Genomic DNA, 25,650 nt, shown 5'->3' with positions numbered 1-25,650 from the left:
TCACATTAAATTGATGTGATGGTAGAAATAGAGATGTCATGTGCTTGTTAAGAGAGTGCAAACAAATGTGTTCAATAGTGGTGTCAACTGCAACATGATATTTAACCTTAGTACTCGATCAAGCAACAATAGTTTGCTTCTTACTTCACTAAGAAATCAATTTATTCTCTAAATAGAAGCAGTACCTAGTAGCGGAACGACAAATTGAGTGAGATCTTTTGCGTAGTAAAATACACTTCAATTGTCATTTTTTTCATCACCATTTTCTTTAGGGTACCTTACAACTGCAATCTATTCCCTTTGTTGATCAACTTATAAAAGGCATATGACTTAGAGGACTGTTAGAGATATATCAGCCCATTAACATAGGCTTAAGGCTTATACTAATGGACTAATATAACTCTAACAATGACATTCTCTAAGTACAAATCATCCCCAACGAAAATGAAAAAAATAAAAGCACGATATATAAGTAATTAGCCATGGTGAAAACATATTACTAAAATAGTTATTTATATCTATTTATTCTTATAGATTTTTTTTTTTTGGGGCCCATGCCCATTGTTTATATATATATATATATATATATATATATATATATATTGGCTCTTGAGGCCCTATGTCATTCTTTGGAGAGTCTAGTCATCTCAGCATTGGACATGACCACACAAAATAATTGATTCATGTAATATATATATATATATATATGCAGTCCCAATCTCACTTGGATGCTTCAAACAACATGGTTCACCTCTTCGCCTTGCCTTAAACATGCTTTCTATGTATTATGGAACTCTCACCAACTGTACCCTGCTCTCATGCATGGTTGACTTCAATGACTGTCTAAATTTTTCGTCTAGAATGTTGTTTTTAATTCACTCTTAATTGGACTTGGATCGGGTATTGCACTCATTGCAATTACACCCTTTTCACTCACAACAGATTTTTACTACTTTTACTTTTTTCACTTTTTTATTCAATAGTTGAGAATCAACCCTCAATTTCAACGATCTAAAGTTTTACCCTAGATATTGTACCTAATCTCAATCTCTCTTAATCATTTAATTCTCTATTCCACCCATTTTGCTCTAACAAGCATTACCACGAAATACGCTTAAACCAATAAGCTAAATCACTTTCATTTTAACATCCTCATACATGTAAAAATAGATTAACATCCTCGAAATTTGTTAGGGTAAAGCACCATATAGTTCCTAAAATTCTATCAATTCATTTTGAAGTGATTGGGTTTTATTTTGTCATTTCATCAATAATTTAAATACATATTAAGGGTCTATTTGAGAACAACTTATTTAACTTAAACTAAATTTTTTTTACTAAAAGTACTGTAGATAAAGCAAAAAAGTAGCTGAAATAATACAGTTTGACCCATGAATAATACCTAAAAGTACAATGAAACCCCTGAATAATAACAAAAATAGCTAAATAATAAAAAAAAAAAAAAATTAAGCCAATGTCAAATGCACACTAAATATTAACGACGTAACAAAATTTAATCCACTCATTTTACAATAGATGAACAATATTTTAAGAATTTCATATAGTTACTCTAAAAATTCTAGACGATTCTGATATGTAAAAACAACCCGCGTAAACGAAGTCCTTCCAAAACAAAATTGTTAAAAATAGAAGGCTAAGAAATTAAACCACAACCTTTCATTCCAAAAAAAGCTCAACCCTCTTCCTATATATGCCTCTCAACCCCAACTCATTGAATAGGCTGCGAATTCCAAAGGCATCAATAGGTGAAAACTCTTCAAATCTGTATCTGAGTTTCTTGCCGATCACGCTTCACCACAATGGAGATGAAGAAGATCGCTTGTGCTGTGCTCTTAGCCGCTGCCTCACTTAGTGCAGTGTTGGCTGATCACCATCATCATACGAGCTCACCAGCTCCTGCACCTGCACAGGCTGCACCTGCACCTGGACCAAGCAGTGGAGCCTCAGCTGGCTTGCCTGTTGTTGGTCCTTTGGTTGGTGCTTCTCTTGTGTCATTTGTGGCCTACTACTTGCACTAGATTTATACATTTATGAAAGAGAGAAAATGGGAAATTGAAGAAAGAGGGAGCTTCAAGAAGACGAATATTTTACAAGATTAATGAGAATACGTTACTAATTTGTTGGTCTTTTCTCTTTAGATTTCCTTTTAACTTTTCTTTCTTAGAGTTCTTATATATTTCTTTTATGCACGTACTATATATGAATGATTTGATACTATGGAAAAGCATTCTAATAGGTTATAAAATCTTGGATTATGCATGACTCCTTTTAATTTATTTTTTGTACAAGTTGTGCATGCTTTTTAAATGTTGTTAAAAATCATAGATTTTCAGAAAATTCCTTACTCAACATTTGAATGCATTACTCATGAAAAGTAACTCCTAAAATTTTATTCATCCATTGTAAAATTAATGAGTATATTAGATTTTATCATGTTAGTTAAGGTTTTAGGAATTTTATAGCCTATTTGAAGATCTTAATCCAGTTAAATTATCCAATTTATAGATTTAAAAAAAAAAATCATGGTTAATTTACTGTTGGGGATAATGATTAGGGAAGACTCCTAATTGAGTAATTAATATAACATTACATAACATTTTAATTCAATACTCATATGAACAATAAATCACAAAATTGTATTCAACCATTGTAAAAATCAGTATATTGGATTTTATCGTGTTGATTAAGATTTTAGGAATTTTATAGCCTTCTTGAGGATCTTAATCTAAATTATCAAATTTATAGATTGTTTTAGGGACACTCCAAAACATAATATATATGAACATCATTTAATGCAAAAGCTTAAATCTATTTTTGTTTGGAACTAACTATGTTATATGGGTCATGTTAACGGTGCTCTTTGGACAATTATTAATAAATTATTTTAGAAAATTTTTGACACCACTTTCGTAAAAAAACATAAAAATAAAAAAAAATAGTCAAAAAAATTAATTTTTTTTCTTTTCCCATAAAATTTATAAATCAATGTCCTTAAAACATCCATTAACTTTTTTTATATTATATTAACTACTCACACTTGTCATTATCAGATATTTAATGTGAGATTTTACTCACATGTGTATGCACAGCATTTATCCGACTTCTAAACCTGTTTGTTATCCTCTTTGTTGGATAAGTGGCTGGCTAGCATAGAGTAGACAAAGACTAAGCCTCAGAGCAAGCATTTGGTCTGGGGAAAAATTTGAGAGCAAGCATTTGGTCTGGGGAAAAATTTGATGACCCATGCTAATAGGCTGCAAAACACTCCATTCTATTCAGCCTTTTAAAAGTGCAAGAACACAAAACATATGACACTTCCCAGGGAAATGCCCCAATAATCACATAAAGACTATTTTTATTATTTTCTTAAGTTGTGATCTTGGAAGTTGGAACAACCATTACGAATGAATTTAACAACTGGAAAAAGAAACTTCAGTACAAAATCAACTATCCAAGTAACTGTGTTAGTGACCAAGAGACTTTTGATTTAGTGTTATCATAGAAAAGCTTGGGTTCCCTCCTCCCTTGTTGTAAGCAATAAAATTTTAAAAAATAATAATAATTAAAAAAAAAAAAAGAGTAACTAATTTGTTAATTTTAAAAAAAAAATTTTAAATGTTACTTTTAAAATTACGGGATTTAATTTATTTTATTTCTAAATTAGAGGTTCAAACTTTAAAGTATAATTTTCCACACGAAAAGAAAAAACAATGTAAAGAGACAAATAGGATATCTAAAGTACTCCTGGCATCTTTTAGTTGTAATTTTTTAGAATAAAAGCGTAATTTTAAACGGAATTCTCTTCATAGCTTATTGGAAGAGAAAAACATGTCCCCACCAAATTAATAAAATAAAATAACCCACGTGAAACAAAGTGAGTCTAATGAAATAAAGGCATTTTTGCCATCCGTAGAAGTTCTCATAAATAGCTTAATCAACACCTACAAGGTATAATTATCTTATACAAATTATGTGATAACCGTCTTTTTTTTTTCTTTTTTTTTTTAAGAGTTTTAATATATAATTTCTGATTTTAATAATTATTTTTTATCATTAAACTAAAACACTAATTGGCTTTTACTTATATAACAATTGTCTTGTATATCAAAGGAATTCACATTCATGAACGACCCAAACAGATACATATGAGATGAAATTCACATCCACAAATCCCAAATGTAAATATGAGGAATGTTGTACATTTATTACTGAGATACCACTGAAGATAATTAAAGGCATACCGCACACCCACCAATTTTTTTTTTCTTGTACAAAATTTACCAGAAATCAAGTTTAAAACCTCAAAATTACCTATTTTTCTTCTCAAAAAAATTTTTAAAAACCTCAAAAATCATTAATTTAAATATCTTTTATATCCTTGACCCTCTTACCAAACAAAATCAAGTAATCATAAGCCTACCAAATAAAATGTTTAAAAAAGGAAACTTAAAATCAGCTCCTTTTTTCCTTCCAAAAAAAAATCTCAGTTATCTCCTATAAAATTCCCCTCAATCCCAACCCTCATTCAACAGCCCCCAAATACCAAAGGTGAATTGTTGGTGATATAATCCTTACATTTATTTGCAAGATTTTTGCCTTTCACTCTTGCCTCAATGGAAATGGTGAAGATCCTTTGTGCTGTTCTTTTCTTTGTTGCCTCAATGAGTGCAGTGTTGGCTCATGAAGGCCATCATCACCATCATCATCATCATTACTCCCCAACTCCAGCTCCAGCTCCAGCACCAGGACCAAGCAGTGGTGCCTCAGCTACTTTCCCAGTTGTTGGTTCTTTTGTTGGTGCTTCTCTTGTGTCACTTGTTGCCTATTACTTGTACTAGATGTTTAATTAAAGCAAGTTAAGGTATAGAGCTTAAGTGAAGGAATAAAGATTACATCTTTTTTGGGTGTTCTTGAGTTTTCTTATATTTGTATTTCTTTATTCTTGGATTTCTAATTCTAATTTATTTTATGCCTTATGTGAATGATCTGATTTATTAGAAAAGAAGAGCATTTCGTGCACGTTATTTGGATTATATATTTGGGTTGTGCATGGTATTCTTTTTTGGAACCAATCGTGTTTGATGATTTTAGATGTGCCTATGGTTTGTATATTGGTTAAGCAAATTCTTCTCAATATTCCAATTTAGACTCAACTTGAAAGAGAGATGGCAATTGTGATTTCAAGTTAGCTAAATAGTAAATAAGTTTTTTTTAATGAAATTTTTGAGAATTTGACAATAATATTCTTTCAAATTCCAATCACTAGTGCAACTGTTCTGTAAGTCTATAGAAAGAATTTTATAGCTCAAAATCTTTGATATTGTGGACTGAATAATCATATCCCATGATGAAAGGAATGCTAGTATGGAAATCGGAAATCAAAATTCAACTTTAAATTAATTATATACAAATGTATCTGGCATACCCTTGGTACGATGGTCACTTTATAAGTATAAGTGCTTGTGGGGTATGAGGGGCAAGGGCCGGGGTTTAAGTCTCTAGGAGAGAGTTTCACATACATATACACTTAGATTAGGCTAGAGTAGAAATTTTATCTTGTATAAAATATATATATTCATTAGGCAACATCCCATTTATATCAAATCCCTTGATTCTTGTTCTCCAATTAATATTACTATATAGAGAATCGCTTCAAGTTCCAGAAAGATCTGTTTGTTTTCTAGTTTTATTTGGTCATATAACTAAAAATCAGCTCTGCCTCTCTGCCGTATTATTTTGGCCTACAAGAAAAAGATGAGAAGGCAAAAGAATTGACAGATTTACTTACCATATTGTTATGTACGTTGGCATAAATGGGAGGAAATTTAATTAGAGCCATAATAGGACTAAGTATAAGGTAGAATGATCTCTCATTGTTTCCTTTTTATACTAAATAGTTGCAGCTCCTCTTATGGTCACATTATCCAAGATATCAAAACTGTTGCTGCTGGTTTCCAGGATATTCTTTTCTGTCCTGTTCGTCAATTAGGAAATTGTGTTGCTCGTATAGTCATATGCTAGCTAGAAGAGCCTTGGAGTCTGACCCATTTGTAGTCTGGATGGAGACTGTTCCTCTAGACGTTTCTGCTATTTACAACTTTGATTTGAATAAGATTTAATAATACTCCCATAGTTGGGGCGGTTTTCTCCCAAAAAAAACTAGTTGTAGCTATGCATGAAAAAAAAAAAAATATATATATATATATATAATTATTTTGAGATGTAGTATAATGTATAATTTATTCTCTAAATTTTATTGTAAATAATTTTTTCTTCCTAAAAATTAAACAATTTTTAAAAGTAATTTCTATCTCTCTATTTTTACAAATATATATTATATAATTTTATTATTTTTAGTGCTTTTTATTGATATTATTCTTTTTGAAGTGGTCCATATTCTTCTAAATATTATTATTATGAATTTTTTTCTTTTTTTGTACAACTAAAACTTTTTCTTCTAAAAAAAATAAAAATAAAATTTTTAAGTTTTAAATTTCTCATTCTTCGAATGGGACTTAATAGACCGAATTAGATTTAAATGGACCGAATACTTCAAAGTGGACTGAGGTGGGACTATTTGCACTAAATTAGAACGAATTAGACCAAATAGGACCAAAAGGGACCGAATATTATATAAATGGATCAAAGTGAACCAACTAAACCGAATTGGACCAAAGTGGACGAAAATGGACTAAAGTGAACAAAATGGATCGAAGTGGACTGAAATAAACCAAAGTGAATCGAAATGTTATGCAATAATAGATGTTATACTTCCATTTTAAAAGGCTTTAAGATGTTAATCGATTTTTTTTTATATATATATAAGCAAAACTCGAATTCTATTTCTAGGCAATTGAGCTAATTGAAACCCTATCTTCTCACCAACTTAATGCTTTTCTAGTTGCAGCATTGGCCTATTGGTCATCATGATATTTAGGGCATAAGGAATCTTTTAAACACATTCTAATATTCTCTACACAAATCACAAATGTAGTATGAGTCTATGAGACACAACGTGGCATATGAGACTATCTAAATGAATGACAACCTGAAGCTACATGCACTAATCCTCACAACACATGTCAACCATGCATTCTCCTTACTTTTTAACCCTTTTAATAAATCTTTTTCCTCTTTCTTTTAGCAAATCACACTATAAATTATTACTAAGTCCAAAAGTTTCACCCACATATATATATATATATATATATATATCTCAATTGCTAATTAAGTTTTGTGTCACTGCCATTATTGCTTATTGGCCTTCATGATGGTTTCCTTGGTTACAGCCATTTGGCTCAGTGCAATTGTTTGCTCACAGTTGATGAGAGCTTGTGCTTATGAGGAGGAGATTGCTCCATCGCCAGCCATGGATGATGGATCAGCCTTTGCTTTCTCAGCTTCTATTGTGGCTGTAGGGTGTTTTCTTTGTTATGTTGTTAGTGTTTGCATGCATTAATCTTGCTATAACAGAATTTCAATATGTTGTGCTGATTTTTTTTTTTTTCTTTCGAAGAGATGTTGTACTGTTAGCACTATGAATTTTGTAATGATGAATTATTATCTTTATATTATTCAAGTAATGTATTAAGGTTAAGATTTCCCATTGATTTTCTTTGTTTGGCTCATATATGTGTATCTTTATGGTGTTTTTGGATGGCAGGGTTTGGTTGATTAAAATCCAAATACCTTGTTTGGATAATTTGCAAAAGGTTAAGGATTTGAATTTGACATATCATAAATTCTTATCTCATAAAATTTTAGAAATCCATATGACATATTTAAATATTTATGGATTTAGAATTAAGACATTTCAAACCCATCACTTTAAAATTCAAATTCAAATCTAAATTCAAGCATCTAAACGCAATTTTAAGATGTTTATATATTTTCTTTGGTAAATGTTCGATTTTTAAGTTAATAGTGAATTTTCTTTTAGGAACTTGTTGTATAATGAGCAACACAACATTTTTCACCATCTTGTTCACCACATTTTAACATGGTAAATTGTGATTGGAGCAATATCAACCCATCACTAACATTATTTTCATTCTTATCAAAGAACATGTCAACCGTATATAAAAGGGGGGAAAATCATTTCAACTGTTTTGTAATAAGTTTGAGGATTGGAGCAAAGAGGGGGGGAAAATTAAAGAAAAGATCAAGGCAAGGTCCGCTCATTACAATTTGAGGTTTAGGACAATAAGTTTAAATAAAAATATTCTTATATTAAAAAAAATTAAAGAATATATATTTCACTTTCTATATAATGTTTCTCAAAAAAAAAAAATCCATATTATAATTCTTTTTTTGGTATACATAATTTTTAATTTAAATAAATATCTTTTGTCACTTTTTGGATGCGGCATTAGTAAATTTTGGCATTTACGTTTTGTTAATCTTAGGTAAGATTTTTTTTTTTTTTTTCCCCTATGTAGAAACATATGTAATCACATTTGGAATTATAATATTGTTCTTATATAATTTAGTTTGCCAATTTTATTTTAAAACTTTATTTTTTTAATTTTTTAGTTTTTTCATATATAGACAATTAAAAGAAATGTGATCTACAATACAAAACTAATATAAAATAAGTTTCACACAAAGAACCATAGGACTTAATTTATAAAGTAATATTGTAGATTAGTTAGATTTTGATCCTTTTACAAGGGGCAAAAGTAAAAAATGAGAGTAGTTTTTTGATACTCGAAAAGGGTAGGAGCTATTAGAGTGACTTTTTTTATATTTGCAAAATGATCATTCTAGCATCTTATCTCCTAGGTTCAAGCCTGCAAGGAAGAACATCAGTGAGTCATAGCTCTTATTTCAGTCCCAGATGGTGACACGTGTCTTCCTCTTCTATTCTTCTCAGGACTTGGTTTAGGTCTAGTGCATTGGATCCGGTCAGATAATGACATATGTTCATTTTTAGACATGTATCTAAAAGTTGACACATGTCATCATCTCAACAAGTTCAATAATACCAGACACTAGAACCTAAGTCCAACCCTTCCTCTCATGCAGAGGTGAGTGAGAATAGAAGTGAGTCTCACTCACCGCACCCAATAATAACCCCTGTATACTAGGGTCTGTAACAAAAGATTCATATCCAAAAAAAGAAAAGATGGAATGAATACAACCAAAGTCAAACCGACATACCAAAGTTTTAAGAGAACTCTTTCAACAAGTGCTACAAGTCGTTGCGCTAAAACATGGTAGTTGGCCAAACCTTGTGTCTCCTTACAAAAACCTTGTCCCTTGTCCCTCTCTCACACACAAATGGCCGCCATGATTTCACGCAGGTTTAGCTCTAGGCTTCTAAAAACACCTCATTTATTCTCATCATCCACGACTTCCCTCATCTCTGCCAAAACACTTTCCAACCCAAGCTTCAATCTTATTGAATTTCAATCCCCAATACAGCCAAACCCCCAAAGTTCCAATCTTGGTTCCATTGGATCATGGTCAAGCTCTGCTACCAATTTCAAAAACCCTGATCTTTATTGGTCACCAAATGAAAAACCCAGAAATATTTCAGCCTATGATTCATTGATACACACTGGGAAACCCCTAAACCCTGTTAAAAACCCTCAAAGTTTCAAGCTTGATTGGTTTCATGGAGGAAAACCCAGATTTTATTCAACCTCTGAACCATCCTCAGAATCTGAGAAACCCCAAAAGCCTAGTGAATACCCAAGTCAAAACCCGGATTTCAAGCACCAAGAAATTGAGGGACCAACAGTGGAGCGTGACCAATCTGCTTTAGCCAATGAGACCCGAGAAGTTCTAGAAGGGACGATGAAGACCATCTATAGTTTGAGTAAAGCTGTGGCTTTTCTGGGTCTGGTTCAGCTTGGCCTTGGAGCTTGGATTGCTTATATCACTAAGTCTTCGCCTATTCCTGAGGTTTCAATGATGAGTGCTGTGGCATTTGGGTTTCCTTTCTCTTTGGCTTTCATGTTGAGGCAATCATTGAAGCCAATGTACTTCTTTAAGAAGATGGAGGAGCTAGGTAGGTTACAGATTTTGACTCTGACTCTCCAGGTTGCTAAGAATTTGAATACATTATTTGTTCGAGTTCGCGGAATTTCCTTCATTTGTATTGCTGGCTTGTCAGTTGGATTATTGTTCACTCTGCTGTCAAGATGACTTAGCTTTTTTTCAAAGATTAGTTTACTAATGATATAAAGTTATACATTGGTTTTCCATTGAGTTGGATTTTCATGTATTAATGTTTGATTCTCCTTGGATGGCATATGTTTTTCTTTCATTATATAAAATGACCATTTTGGCTGAAAAGTTAGCAGTGTCTTCTTATTTTAAGAATTAGTCCAGCGGTGACTTTTGAGTTTTGATTTGATTGCTAAATCAAAATGTTATGGATGTATTTGTCTCAAGGTCACATGACTCACATGCTAATGTTTAATGGTGATTTAGTATTAGCCATAGCATTTGACACATTAATTATTTTACTTGTGAAGTGATAACCTAAAAGCAGTTTGGTGGAAGAGAATCTTCTTATGCATTCCTTTAGAAGAAAAAATATTTAAACTTGACATCAATTTTGTTGTTTCACAGGGTTGGTAGTATAATGACTGATAATTATTAATTTTCATTCATTTTATTCTTCTTTTGAGTCATCATATTTGTCCCACTAGAAAGATGGGTGATTGGTTGCAATAGCAAGTTGGATGGTATTGTGAATGGGAAGTTGCAGAGATTAAAGCAAACATTTCATTCAAATGGGAAAGAACAATTCATATACAGATTTAATATGGCACATATATGATTAATTAGTTGGATTAATTAAGATTTAAGAGGCACTTGAGAAAGTGATTATTGTGTGAAAGGATATAGGAGGTAGTAGAATTCATTAATTCATAGTTTTCCATTGATTTCAACACCAGTACTTTTCTGAGAATCTGAGATGCTCTTTCATGTTGAGTATAATACAGTTCTGAAGAAACGGAACTTCTGTTTGTTATGTGCCAACATAGAATGTATCCTGTTATTTAGCTCTTAGTTTGATAGAGAACTCAGGGAAGTATGCTTCAATCTTCTGAGAGCTCTGTATAATTGTATGTGTATTCAGACATAGGGAATTTTCAATTCCATCAAAGACATGAAACTAATAAATATCTTGAAGCAAAACTTTCTGTCAGGAGGTAGACACTGTAGTGGTGGTGTCATCCATTGCCCATTGGGAGACATGAGGGGTTAACTGAGTTTTTGGCTTTTCTAATGGCTAGAAAACTAGCAGCTTTTTGCAATTCTCAAAAGAAGAAAGTTTATTCAATAGCAATTAAGAATTCATGAAGGCATTGTGTGCACTGTGTTAGATTGCATTGTTTGGGAACCCATCATTGTCATTCTAGAATTATTTGGAAGTACCAGGATGTGTTTTAGAATCATCTTTGGGATGCTTATAGTAAGGACAAGTGGAGCTTCAGCAAGCTTTGTGATAGTTAACTTATATTTGTATGGTAGGGTGACAAAAAAGCGGAGAAATAATTTGAATTAACCTTTTGTTGTGCATTGAAACTGACACGCTATACACCCATCAGGCCTACTTTCTCATTAGTGAGATATTCTCTGCGACAAAGAGAGCTTAGGAGGAATAACATTACAGAATGACCACTATTTCATTTGCTATGAAATTTTTAAAACTTTTTATGTAATATAAATTATATAATGTTGAGCTGCTGATGGTCTAATTTGCAACAAGCAGAAGCCATACAAGGCATTGCAGATGTGCAAAGGAAGCGTGTTTACCGACTACCACGATTCTGTATACGCTCTCTATTTGTCATAGCTATATAATGGAAAATTAGAAGTTGAAGTAGAACAAATGATAATGCGTTTAGGAAATCTGGAAATGATACTCATCGGCAAAATGCTGGTGATACGGCCTTTGAAACCAAAAACAAAACTACGAATACTCAAAAGAATACACATTGGGAAGTCTTTGTTAAAACACCACAAACCAGGATGTGCCAGTTGAGCCAAGACGGACTCTTTACAAGTATGCAGAGTCAAAACAATACATAGAAGGAAAACATTTTTCACAACAGCTAACATAGCATGTTGTGATTGATGCATAATAAAAGTAATGTCAATAATGAATTTAAGTGAAAATAGTGTTGCGTCATGTTAACCATTGTAAAAGATGTGCCTCTAGTATTACTATATTCAAAACAGCTTAGCTCTTCAAATGTGGCCGCCAACAGTAATCAGATAGTTAACAGTTTACCATTCAACTTTCTTTCTCGTTTGATTTAGAAGAGCTAGACGCATATAGAAGAATCCATGGTATTCCTGAAAGTCCTTTTAGGTCCAAGCCTAAGAGTGTGTATGTTTGAAGGTGAAATAGAGTAGATAGAAAACTTTGGAGAGAAAATAAGAATGAAAACTTTTTAAAGTGTGTTTGGTTAAGTGGGGAGGAAGGAAAATAAATAGTGAGACATGAGTGTTTTCTCTCCGATCCCACCTAAACGTTCCCCCCCCCCCCAAAAAAATGGAGAGAAAACTGAAGGGAAAAACTAGGACAGCTTCATGGACAAAAATGCCTATATCTAGTTTTTCTTTTCTTTTTTCTTTTTTTTTCTTTTTTACTAGGAAACGTTGCCTCTTTCTTCTTCTTCTTCTTCTTTTTTTTTTTTTTTCTTTTCTTTCCTGGACGTTCCCTTATATATATATATATATATATATATATATATATATTTCCTAGATTGTGGGTGTGATAGTTTTTTTTTTTTTTTTTTTTTGGGTGGGACATGATTTTTATTTTTAATAAATTGGGTGATTTTTTTTTTTTTTTTGGTTATTTGTCACTTTTTGTTTCAATTGGCCATCATTTTTTAACAAGAGTGTATGAATAAATTTATACAAACTCACTTTTTCCATCCCTCCACTTTTCCACTCCCAACCAAATAAAAATAAGAGAACTTAAAATTTTTTCTATCTTTCAACTTTTCCATCTTCTCACCATTTTCTATCCTCTCACTTTTTCATTCCTCCATCCATCGGACCCTAAGGCTGCATGCCTTCTGTATTTTTACTGCTAGTGAACATGAAGTGAGTAAAAGACAAGGGGCTGTAATTGCATCTTGAAGTGGTTTTAGCACTTCTCAGCCTAGGGTTCTAACACTACCAGCCCCTCACCCTTAAAAAAAAGACAAACACAAACAAAAGAAGAAGAAGAAAAATGCATCTTGAACGCTTACTCTCTCTGCCTAGGAAAACCTGGCACTCTGATGGACGAGATAAAAGGACTAAAGAACATACAAAGGACTAATCTTTTTTGAGCCTAAATAAAGCATGCGTACATATATCTGATTAACTCAAAGACAATTACCATCAAGTGTGCAGACTAAACGAGAGAACATGCACAAACAGTATATAATATCAAAAACTCAAAATGATAGAAGGCACATACCCTACACACACACACACACACACACACACATATATATAAGATAAAAGGCACACCAGGATGTACATAACGAGGCAACTGATCCAAATCTTTCCTCTCTTTTTTCTTCTTTTCTTTTTTCTTCATCTCTTTTTTTTTTTTTTTTCCTCATTTTATCATTAAAATAATAGTAACCAATACAAAACAAACAAAGATATTCTCCTCCCAAATTAATTAATATTCCATCCATCCACCCTATTCACAGATTACAACCATAGGCACCGAAAGAAATTGGTCCAAACCATTTTCTCTAAACTTCTTCCCATCTTGGATCCACCAGAACTATATCCCAAAAAAAAAAAAAAAAAACCCTGGTCTTCTCCAGCCAAAAAATTAAACCAAGAAAATTATTACACTTCTTCAGACCTCAACCCTTGAAAACATTCATGTACAGAAGAATGATATTCCAAAATATAGAGAACTGGTAGGGTCTCATCTGGCCTGCAAGTGCACTTTGGTACATCGTAGTTGAGAATTTTGCAAAAAGGGGAAGGCTGTTGAACTAGGTTGTACTGGGATTCCCATCTGGCTTCGGTTCTGTTCTGACGTAGGTGAGACTACGAGCAGTGGGTGACGGAATAGCATTTCCATAGACAGAAGCACCGCTCTCAGCTGGTGTAGCCTGAGCATCCCGCTTCCACTGCATGCTCCTAGCACCAAGTTTTAATGGAGGGCGAGCCCTAAATGCACCAGACATGCCTCTTGGAAAAGGAACCCTGGCAAACCTAGCAGCAGCAAATGGATTGCCCCGAGGCCATGTCATGATCGGGGCAGCTTCTTGATTGGCAGCACTTCTCCTCACAACCTACAGTAAGAAAAGTGGAGACATTGCTTGCTTCAGAAACCAAATGTTAAAGGAACAACCAGAGAACATCATGGATTTCATAGCATTGTACAACTATTCTGCCAGGGTTTGGCTTGCATGATGCACCTATTAGCCTCATTCTCCAATATAAATGTAAAGCTTAATTTAGCTTTTTATAAGTAATAAAAATTTTGCTAATGAAAGGAAAGCTCAAATGGGAAAGCTTCCTAGACAATTACACAGGTAAATTTCAAATGATCCATAAAATCAACTAGAGAGTTGCAAGAAACCCAAGCCAACATCCTTATCCCAAAGAGAGAAAATAAAAACCAACCCAACATAGTGCAACATTTAAACAAAAGACACAAAAATACTTAATTTGGGACTAAGATCCTCTACAGTTCTTAGGGTTACTCCACTGTAGACTTCCTAAAATCCTATCCATTCATTGTGAAATGAGTGAATTTACCTATCAAAAAAGAAATGAATGAATTGGATTTTTGCCACATTATCAACCATCACAAATTTAATGTCTATTTATATTACTGATGATGTGACAAAATTGAAAATCCAATCCACTAATTTCAAATTAGATGGATGGGATTTTAAGAACTCCAGTGTTGTTATCCTAATAACAATGTTACCCTGCTTTGAGCCAATAACAAAACTTTAACAGATAATGATGATTTCAAAAAAATTAACAGACTGTTGATCCTTCCAACTTCCTCAAATGATGTTTTCAATGTATATTAAATCTAATGTCAATGCCAGATGGGAGAAATACGACAGAACATACACGACTTAGAATGTTCCAGAATTGGACCCATTTAAATCTCTAATTATTTATCAGCTGCTTCTCTTGACTTTCCAGCTTTCATGCAGTTGTAATTCACATAAGCTTAAAGAGTCACTCAGATTGCAATCCTATACACTAATATGCCAGGTTATGAGGCAGCATCTATGATTCCATTTCTTAAAACAAATATAGAAAACGAAACATGACAAATGCAGAATGCCACAAGTGACATTCACTGGAAATATTGCAAAACTTCTTAACAACATTGAACCACAATGCATGAAAAGCCAGCCTAAAATGGGTCCCATAATACAACTTGAACTCTGAAACAGTTTAACATATCTATCAAAAGCAATGAAGGTGTACCATATATGGCCTTCTTGTATAAGCACCTCCATAATATCACCAAATCACATCTTATGCCTTACCAGTAAATAGTAGCAAATTCATGATGCCGGGCAACCAAAGCATTTAGTGCAAGCTCAGCCACCACTCATGGAAGGAGATGGTAGGTGTTATGAGTATTCTAACAGTCTGACCACTTAACACAGCTATCTTCTATCCAAATGCTATACCATAATTTTCTCTTTTTTATTAGTATATGCAAGACCATAATATATTGTTCAAACTTTTGGACAACTGCTATCTAGTAACTCATTACAATAGTCTCAACTTATTGGTATGTTACACAAGCAAAAGGAAAAGAAAAGCCACTCATGCCACAAGCACACCCACAGAAACGCAAAAAGAATATCATTTCAAGTAACATAAGAAAACCAGCTTCTATAAGCAATATACCTTAAGAATCCGTGACATGAAGGAGGTCCCGTCCAAAGATAAAGCATTGTCTGCTGCCTCTTTTCTCATGAACTCTACATAAGCTGACCTGCTCAAACAAATGTTATAGTAAAATGTTATTAAAGAAGAAAAATAAACATCTTTCCCAAGAATAATAGAAAAGATTTGCACGAGCAAATGAGAAAGCAAAGCATCTGAAATATCTATACCCTTTTGGTTGCCCTGTTGCTGCATCAGTCAGTATAACCACTTTTAGTACTTCCCCAAATTTATTAAAGTGCCGAGAAAGACTATCCTTAGAAGCACCAAAATGGACCTGTTAAGGACAACAAATGTAACATGTGAGGAACAGAGCTACCCTTCTATCCCAGAAGGACACCAGTATGAAATATTACATTGCTAATAAAGATGGTTCGAGAATCAGCATCCTCTAGAGGTCGACCAGCAGCATATAAACCTGCAAATACCACGCAATAGAACATTTTAAAAGGCAAGTACAACAGAGGGATCACATTGAAGAGAGGAAAGTCATCAAGGAGTTCGTAACTGAAAAGGCTAACAATCATAATACACCCCAATAAAGGAGAAAAAATAACAAAAAGTAAATGTGTTGTATATCAACTTAGAATCTTAAATTTTAGGAGCGTTCATCACTAACCAGGAGTGGCTGACAGTGTCTTCAGGGACTCTTTCTGAGCATCCACAGCAGGTTTTGCCTGTTTATCATCAACAACTACAAGTTTACTTCTAGGAACCCAGTATAAAGAATAAAGAAAAATTACAAATTGAAGACAAGCAACATACACACACACATTAGATTTTAAAATTTTGAATTGTGTATTCATGCATGAGGACATATATTTATGCACACAAGCATCTTACATTTCCATTACCAACTTTGGCCGGCTCCGTCATAAGACGCACACCAGACTTGCCAGATCCTGTGTCGCTCTCCAATAGAGATTTCCTATTATCCACTTCTGCAATCTCCCTAGGCTCCTGATAATGAGGCGGCTTCCAAGTGTTTACATTCACAGAGATGTTCACTATCTTACTACGAGAAGTATTTGCTGCTGCCACGGCTTGATCATGATCCTTATTTCGTCTAACAACATCATCAGCATTGTTAGCTACACTATACTGCACCATCATTGAATCCTCAACCTTGTTTCCAGCAGACGTGCCAGTCTGAGAAACATCCATCACTCTACGGCCCATGACATTGACATCATCATATCCTTCATTGTCAGATGTAGAATCAGATGCCAAGCCAGTTTCACTTTCTAACATACTCATATCGCCAACATACTGTCCACTGTAGTTGCTTCTTTGATGATAGCTCGGCCATGTTTGTTGCTGAATTTGGTTAACATCCCCATATTCTCCATCTTCAACAGCAGCTTCTCTAAATTCTGTATGCTGGACACTGGTCTCTGATACATCCATACCACGACCAAGTCGGTCAAACACACTTCCAGAAGGTTTAACCTTTATTACATCTTCTGCAGCCTCTGCCACAGCTTTAATAACAGTTGACATGGGATTTAGCACTCTGGCAACAGACTGAATCCGCTGAGGATGATCAACAAACAATGAGTCCCCAGTGGATGTTGAAACCACAGAACGAAGTCGCTTCAATCTGGGTTCCTTTGCCAAATTGGAAGGCCTCGAAGTTCCCACTGCATCTCGAACTGCAAACTGAAGTAGACGCCTTGGGGCATCAATATTTACTTGAGAAACTGCCTCCCTCTGCCAAAACGTTCATTAAGGATCAGAAGGTTTGGAAGAAAAAACAAAGCACATATGAAAAAGGAATAGCAAGAAATAATGCTGATCTGCAACACCATTTGTCTGACTACAGCATAATTTCTTATTCTATTTTTTTATCTCCTAATTAAGTACAACGTCATAAAATCCTTAAGAGAGGGAGAAAAAAAAGTAAAAACAGAAAGCATAATACCTTCCCAACAAGATTGAATCAACAAATCATATATTAGATAACTAATAGTAAGATATGAAGATACTAAAATTAACAAATATCCAATTAACTAATAGTACCTTTGATTCCATATATCAAACTACTATATTGTAATACACATTGACATGAATGAGTTAAAACTTCAATTCTTGTGCTTTTGGATATAAACATCGTAGTTATCAAAACATGAATCATATCATTAAAAAAAATAAAAAATTGGTGGATAAAATAAAATTTATGAGTGATTTGGCTAAAATTTGTATTTCACTGTTTAAAGATCTAAAATTCACAATTTTACTTGAATCGTAACAATAATTGAATTGTGTGTATCATCCAATTAATAAAAATTTGACTTTCTTTTGCGCGTGTACAAATTTATGAGATTGAGCCCAACACATGTACACCATAGAAAAAGCTACAGATCATAATACAACTTTTTTTTGTAAGTAAAGAAAATGCAGAAAAGCAGGAAGCCTACCAGTACACAAGCTGTGTACTGGTAGACAGCCTCAAGCTGTCACAGCAATCAAGAAAGTCTAGAAAAGGAGAAGAGGAATGGCATGGTAGCAAAGCATGTCATTCCTCCATGTGAACACCATCTTTTTGTTCTCTTTCTCTCCATCCTCTTTCTCATATGTACAACATAGAGAAAGATTTGAAGTGAAGAGAACAGCGATGGAGAGATTGAAAACAGAAGGACCACTTTTTTTTTGTTGATGACATGGAACCTCACCAAGGCAGGGCCCTTTAGACCCACCCCAAGTGAGTAAACTACGGACAAACAACCCCACCTGCCAGAACCGTGTGCCAAGCAATCCAAGGAAACTCTTCCTAAATCACTTTCCCATTAATCCTCGACAATTAGTGACAAAAACTGGAACAAAAGATTCTACTGTATTACTCCCACATAGAACTACCAAAACAAAATATTTCCTAACAATAAATGTATCTAGTAATTAGCAAGCAAACTGAAATTGAACTGAGGCAATACATTGAAACTAGCCTGACAAGCTCAAGCAAGACGTGTGAATAATATCAAAATTTCTATTTGAAATTTAAACCAATGAGCACTAGAGCAAATAGCACCTCCTCCCATGGAAGAGCAAGTTGGAGGGTGAGGTCATGGGTCCAAGACCCACTAGATGCGTGTAATTACTAATAAAAAAAAATTTTAATTTCAGCAAGAAAAAGAAGAAGAGGAAACCAAGTGTACATAGATGTTTTGTAAAAGAAAGCTACAGAGTAAGAAAAGCGCCAAACATGATAAGATTTAGTGGAACGAAGAAATATTAAAAGTTTATTCGTATAAATTATCAAATCACTTTGTTTTTAATCGTTTTATTTAGGAAGCTGCTGAATTTGTACATACATATAGTGAATTGCAAATGCTCAAATATACAAAGAAAATAACATTCATTTTATATTCAGGAAAAAAATAGAAATTCAAACCTTCTTGCTCTCACGCTCATCCGGCTGACTCCTTTTCTTCTGAAAAGAACGGGGAGAAGGAGACCTCTTTGCACGACTTACTCTGCGATGAGGTTTTTCTTCATAATGAATTTTGTCAATATCAGAGCTCCGAAGAGGAGGGGGTTCAGCTGCATCCCTCACTAGTCCTTTCCATTCCCTATTGTGCCGGCTTCTAGATAACATATTAGACTTCTCTTTTTCTGATTCAGAATCTGAACAATGAGAATCATTTTTTCCACCTTGGTCCCACAATGGGGGTTTTGTCTTGGGAGCTTCTTCCATATAAGACTCTTCATGTTGTACATACAAATCCAAATTTAAAGCAAGATGATCCCACAGCCTGTTAAACAAGGAGGCATATAAATAAATAAATAACATTAAAGCTAAAGACGAACAGAGATAAGTTGTTGAAAATTTGTTTAGGCCTCAACTTTGCACATAAAAGGGACTAAGTTTTACCAAGATACAAAAGAATCAGTGTCCCCATCCAAAAACACACGCAACTCATTCCTTGCATCTTCCTTGCGCTTGCCATTCTTTACTAACACAATCACATATTCCTGCCCATACAAATTGGAGAATCAGGTCAATTTTGTAGTTGCAATACCAAACCCTTCTTTTCAAACAGATGATGAAGGGGTTAAATCTACGTCAAATCATAGCATCATGCAAAATCTTCTCTTTTTTTTGGTTGAGTAATCATGCAAGATCTTCAAATATGAAAATCATAAAGCAATGGCAATACATCAACATGCATTTCTGCAACCCACTAAAATTCAACAGAGATGGAAGATGTTAAACACAATATAATATAGCAAAAACATGCACAGAATGAAAACAGAAAATGATAAGCAAAAGAAACATTTAGAAGCACTGAAGAGATATACGAACAAACATAGCTTTAAAAAGCTTTATAATCATCACATTACATTCTGATTGTGTTACTTTGTAGTACAAACCTTCTGGTTTCATCACATCCACCATAACTAAAGCACACTTTTGTCCAACACAAGCAAAAACATGATGACAAACTCTAATTACAATGACTACCCAAACTATTAGAAAAATGGGTTTTTTCTTTAAATCCCAATAACAAAGCCTGATGCAATTTTTTAATCAATTTCACACCAGGAAAAAAATTATTCTATGAATAGCCCAACCAATAAATAATACTAACAATTCATAGATATCCAGATCCTAAATTACAACCAATTATTCATTCATGAAAGAACTTACACGATTACAACAAATTTTATAATATGAATGCACATATAATACACCAGAAACATGCTACAAGGTGCAATGTGTTCTGTGATATAAAGAACTTCAGTATGGGATCTCTCCAGCCATTTTCTCATCATTACAGGTTTACCAGAGCAAAACAACACATCATACCATTATCCAAAAGGTAAATGGTCCTCACGGAACCAGAAGTTGCTTCCATCTTAAAATACCAAAGCTTCAAGAACTTGCTAACTTCTTCAGCGACACAAAGCTCAGACTTTTCTCAGAAATAACAATAATTTTCTTCGTGGAAGAAAGAACAACTACCACACCAAGTTCTGTACGAAAGAAGGAAAACAGCCCAGGGACCCAATAACCTGATCTATGTTAGACAGCACCTCTAAACCTCATAATCTACACAACCAAATCTCCGTTCCACGAGCTCTGCAAACCACTACATCAAATGCCAGACCTCCATACAAACTATGTCATCCAAGCCTACCAAATCCCTATTCTGATTCACCTCTGCCAACCAAATGTCGATTCGCCTACCCTGTCAGTAGCAACTAGCAAGCCTAATCCAACTCAAGTCAAACCTATGCCCAACATAAGGCTCAATCCAAACATGCAAAACCCAAGTGACCCTATCCAGCCACCCCAAAATAGATCAAAATATCAACTAAACCCAATCAGATGATATTAAACAAAATTCAAATGTGATGCAAAGTATCCCAATTGAGTGCACCTACTCAAGCCATTTAAAACCATCTAAGCTTTGGCAACAGCAGCCTAGTCTCAAACATTCAAGTACCCATTTGGGTAAAACCTAAATAAAAGAATATTAACTAAATAGAGAGCAAGTAGAAACCCCATGGACCAATACTGTGGTGGATTGACCTAGAACCTCTAGAGCAATGAGCCCACCACCGGGGTTAACTCTCAACAATCTTGAGCACACTCATCTTGCCCTTATTCCAAATACACAACAACAAACATACTGGAAAAACCCTCACTAGGCAGCAACACCCATTCTTTTCCGACCCACCCCTCTCCACGTTCCAAACTCCTTGATCACGAAATTTGCTATAAACAACAAGATATACCAATAGCAAGTAGAAAATAAAATTGAGTCACAAAATTGCTAAAGAAATAGTTGAACAACCATTCACCTCTTCTTCACACCTCATACTCGGCAATTCTATTTTTTTTTTCTTAAAACCAGACACTGAAATAATACATAACTTCTTTAGTCTCTCTCAAGTTTACAGCATCTCTACTCTACATTCCTTCCCAACAGTATATTCAAATGAATCAAACCCTCACTAGGCAGCAACACCCATTCTTTTCCGACCCACCCCTCTCCACGTTCCAAACTCCTTGATCACGAAATTTGCTATAAACAACAAGATATACCAATAGCAAGTAGAAAATAAAATTGAGTCACAAAATTGCTAAAGAAATAGTTGAACAACCATTCACCTCTTCTTCACACCTCATACTCGGCAATTCTATTTTTTTTTTCTTAAAACCACACTGAAATAACACATAACTTCTTTAGTCTCTCTCAAGTTTACAGCATCTCTACTCTACATTCCTTCACCAACAGTATATTCAAATGAATCAAACACAATATAAAAACATAAACAACAAGAACCAATCCAAATGCCCATATCCCAAAACCAATCAAAAACCAAATTTTAAATCACAAATTCTCTAAAACACACAAAACCCAATAGATAAACAAACCATTACACATCTAATACAAATTTTCTAGCATACCCAGATTCCAAAAAAGCCTAATAAACAATAAAAATTGCTCATACCACAAGATGATCATCGCTGAAATCCGTGAACTCCATCAGCTTCTCCTTCACTACCTCCCTTAGCTTCCCAACGCCATCGGTAGTGAAATTCACATTGAATGTCTGATCATCGACGCTTCCCATCTCTAAAACCTTTCTCAATCCAAAAATAAAACCACAAAACCCTAAATAATTTTGCCCTAAATTCCAAAAACCAATTCAAAAATTTCGATCCTCCACAAAACCCTTAAATCTCCGCCACGGATTCAAACCCCTCTGAAACTCGGCAAAAAGCAATTCAAATATATATATATATAGAACCGTTGAGATTTTCACCGAAAGTGGAAAACAACAAAACCTAACTAAAATTGCCCAATACGATTTTGCTCAATGCGAAAACGATTCCAGGGATTTTCTCGGGAAAATGAAAAGAGAAAGTGTGATAGAAAATATTTAAGGGATTTTGTTTTTTGGGTTTTTTCTACAAAATTAGGTTAATGGAATTTTGGGTACAGAACTAATGTCGGTGAAGGATTTTTAGCAGCAGAGAGACGAGAAAGTGAGTGGAGATATATTGTGGGTTTGGGTTTTGGCTTTGTTGTGGCTAAGGTTTTTGGGCTTCATGGAACGGGAACAAAAGCTTTGTTGAGAGAATGAGAAAGAAAAGGGTTTTGAAGCTAATATATACGTTTTTTTTTTTTTGCAAAGTCAATATATTAATACAATTATTATTATTATCACAGCCATATTTTCCATATCCATAATTATTTGTGTGTGTATATAGGCAATGTAATATAAATGGAAAGCTATTTGTTATCACATTAATTGTGAAAAGTTACTGCCAAAATAAGAAAGAAATGTTGAAGGGGACAAAATCAAACCAAATTATATGAGAAATTTATAAATATTACAAATTTCACGACTACTAATGTGATAGATTATTAGTGAAAAGTAAAAAAAAAGTTAGTAATGGGTTCAGATGATAATCAATAAAAATTTGACTAAACACAATAGTCTTGTTATAAGCTAAAACTAGCAAAATAATTTGACTAATCAACCAAAAAATGCTCCACATCATGATCAATGTAATATTGAGAAAAGTTGCAAATGAATAGTATCACACGAGACTTAACTGGCATTGTTCATTGCCAGTGCTAAATTAAATTATTCTCTCTCCCTCTCTCTCTCTCTCTCTCTCTCTCATGCACAAATCTGTTCAATGATGGTGGTGGATGGATTTTAAAGGCAATCGGTGATTGGTGGGTTTGGTAGTGCTTGTTGATTAAAAGTGGTGTGATTGGGTTTGGTGCTTGACGGTGGGTTTCATAGATGATTGGGTTTGGTTGTGCTTGGTGGTTGAAGTTGAACCTGGGTTCGTGGCGGAGCAATGATGGTGGGGTTCATGGTGGAGCTCACAATGAAGGATGTTGATTGTTGATTTGGGTTGTGATGGAGTTATGTTGAGAGAGCAGGGTTTTACAGTGGTTTAGAGAGAGAGAGAGAGCAAAAATTAGCGAGTATGGAGAGAGAAACATATTAAATAATGATAGAATATTACATTCAATGTAAGTGTATTTGCAAATTAGTTAGCTAAAATAACTTTTTTGACCAAATTTAACTAAAAAGGCTCTTAGTCTGATGTGAATGCTCTTATACTTCAAATGTTAGTTCATGGGGATAGCAAAAATTTATCAACCCGCTTAACTTGTCTTGTCCCGCACGAGTTTTTTCGTATTAGAGAGGTGAGGAGGTCGAGGTTTTCCTCTCTATGACCCATGTCCTATTTCACCCCACCGCAAATATGAATATATATTTATATTCAATATGTATTGCAAATTATTTATATTCACAAGTTAATTTTTTTTATACAAATCTTAATCATTACTATTTTTTACATATTCTATTACTATCTCCTTAAACACTTTTTTCTTCTCCCATTTAGAACTTTCACGACTAGTAAAACATTCCCTTTCATCTCTACTTCATTAATGTATAAAATGTTTCATTATGAATGACAATATCTCCAACTCACCCCTCTCTTATCCCGCATAGATTTTCTTTGTCTCAAATAGTGCACAAGACAAAGACAAGGCACCCTTGATCTAACTCTATCCTGCCTCATTGTTATCCCCAAACTCTAGTTCAATTAAACTATATGCTCTTTTTTCTTTTCTTTTTTTCCTTTTTTGTTATGCTACACATATATCTAGCATGTGCAAGGCAAATATCGCACAAATCATCAAAGTGAACAAGGAGAGAGTTAAACGGAAAAGGTGCAAATTTCATTGGTTTGTGTATGGTTTTGGGTTTTTTTTTTTTTTTTGGAATAGTGTATACTTTGGGTTTTGAAAAGCAACTACTGGTTTCCAAATTGTGTTACACCAGTAACTAGGATCTTTAGTTTTTTCCAATTTAATAAGTCTAGTGACACGAGTTTTCACAGGTATTTTCATAATCAATGTTATGCTTATGCTTAAATTAAAAAATGTTATGCTTATGCTTTGTGCATTATTAAATCATACTTATTATTCATAAGTCATAAGCAAATAAATTAAAATTCCAATTGTTCCAATGAAGTCATTAAAAGCCAAGAATGATTCATAGTTAAAAAGGTACAACAAAAAGTTGTTTCTATTTTTTATTAAACACTCACTAATTGAAATCAACAATCCAAACTCACAAGACAAGAGGAAAAAGGGTAAAAGGGAGAAGCATTATTTTAGCATTAATCTTTTATTTTATTTTTTCGATTAAAAATAGACAAGTTGTTTTTGTTTAAAAAAAAAAAAAAAAACTTTCTTCTTTAAGAGGGCCATTTGGGGGAAAAAAAATTGAACTTTGGGCAGCAAGACCTTTTTTTGGAGGCGAACTCTCTTTTTCTTTTTCTTTTTTTCTTTTTTTCTTTTTTTCAATTGAATGCTTAAAAGTTTATTACAATATATATACATTATAAACTTTTTAACAAATTGTGGGGAATCCCCTAAGTCCCTAACCCAGCTCCGTTGTTGCATTAAAAATTAAAATTTAAGTATTGGAAATATTATCATAAGTTAATAATTCATGATTTTCGTTATTGTGACAGGTTTTTCCACATGTAACAGACTTGGAAAATATAGACACAAATATTATATATGTATTATAAACATAACCATTATGTGTATGTGTGTGTAAATGTGTGTTTATGTGATAGCTAGCAAAATAATATTATTGAAGTTCACATTATGATATATTGGTATCCAACCTAAAAACAGAAATAAAAAATATACAAAATGGACTTTGAACATA

At 33.7% G+C, this 25,650-nt stretch overlaps 4 protein-coding genes across 4 annotated transcripts; 3 read left to right on the top strand and 1 right to left on the bottom strand.

Moving 5' to 3' along the window:
* The first annotated feature begins 1,548 nt into the window (after nt 1-1,548).
* On the top strand, nt 1,549-2,236 carry LOC115983517 (arabinogalactan protein 23-like). The gene has a single exon (XM_031106226.1). It carries the CDS (start codon nt 1,821-1,823, stop codon nt 2,037-2,039), a length of 219 nt encoding a protein of 72 aa, XP_030962086.1. The 5' UTR covers nt 1,549-1,820; the 3' UTR covers nt 2,040-2,236.
* A 2,339-nt stretch (nt 2,237-4,575) lies between these two features.
* LOC115984365 (arabinogalactan protein 23-like) lies at nt 4,576-4,859 on the top strand. The gene has a single exon (XM_031107382.1). It carries the CDS (start codon nt 4,635-4,637, stop codon nt 4,857-4,859), a length of 225 nt encoding a protein of 74 aa, XP_030963242.1. The 5' UTR covers nt 4,576-4,634.
* A 4,260-nt stretch (nt 4,860-9,119) lies between these two features.
* LOC115986956 lies at nt 9,120-10,324 on the top strand. The gene has a single exon (XM_031110392.1). The coding sequence runs from the start codon at nt 9,301-9,303 to the stop codon at nt 10,168-10,170; it is 870 nt and encodes a 289-aa protein (XP_030966252.1). The 5' UTR covers nt 9,120-9,300; the 3' UTR covers nt 10,171-10,324.
* Nucleotides 10,325-13,599: 3,275 nt separating this feature from the next.
* Nucleotides 13,600-23,007, bottom strand: LOC115986669 (protein gar2). The gene is made up of 9 exons (XM_031109901.1): nt 22,387-23,007; nt 19,799-19,899; nt 19,319-19,679; nt 16,774-17,640; nt 16,550-16,607; nt 16,287-16,348; nt 16,101-16,207; nt 15,892-15,979; nt 13,600-14,297 (listed from the first exon to the last, which is right to left on the bottom strand). The coding sequence occupies exons 1-9, from the start codon at nt 22,507-22,509 to the stop codon at nt 13,995-13,997; spliced, it is 2,070 nt and encodes a 689-aa protein (XP_030965761.1). The 5' UTR covers nt 22,510-23,007; the 3' UTR covers nt 13,600-13,994.
* Between the last annotated feature and the right edge of the window lie 2,643 nt (nt 23,008-25,650).

The sequence above is a fragment of the Quercus lobata genome, chromosome 4 (genome assembly GCF_001633185.2).
Source record: "Quercus lobata isolate SW786 chromosome 4, ValleyOak3.0 Primary Assembly, whole genome shotgun sequence".
Lineage (NCBI taxonomy): Eukaryota > Viridiplantae > Streptophyta > Magnoliopsida > Fagales > Fagaceae > Quercus > Quercus lobata.
The sequence above is the reverse complement of the archived record's forward strand: the minus strand, read 5'-3'. Positions and strand labels throughout refer to the sequence as shown.

What these genes read in the sequence shown, in the direction of transcription:
- LOC115983517 (XM_031106226.1), top strand. Translation starts at nt 1,821, where the DNA reads ATGGAGATGAAGAAGATCGCTTGTGCTGTGCTCTTAGCCGCTGCCTCA.
- LOC115984365 (XM_031107382.1), top strand. Translation starts at nt 4,635, where the DNA reads ATGGAAATGGTGAAGATCCTTTGTGCTGTTCTTTTCTTTGTTGCCTCA.
- LOC115986956 (XM_031110392.1), top strand. Translation starts at nt 9,301, where the DNA reads ATGGCCGCCATGATTTCACGCAGGTTTAGCTCTAGGCTTCTAAAAACA.
- LOC115986669 (XM_031109901.1), bottom strand. Translation starts at nt 22,509, where the DNA reads ATGGGAAGCGTCGATGATCAGACATTCAATGTGAATTTCACTACCGAT. An exon ending in ACTGATTCTTTTGTATCTTG is followed by an intron (nt 19,680 to 19,798) that starts GTAAAACTTAGT and finishes CTTGTTTAACAG; the next exon opens with GCTGTGGGATCATCTTGCTT. An exon ending in CCAAAGTTGGTAATGGAAAT is followed by an intron (nt 16,608 to 16,773) that starts GTAAGATGCTTG and finishes GATGATAAACAG; the next exon opens with GCAAAACCTGCTGTGGATGC.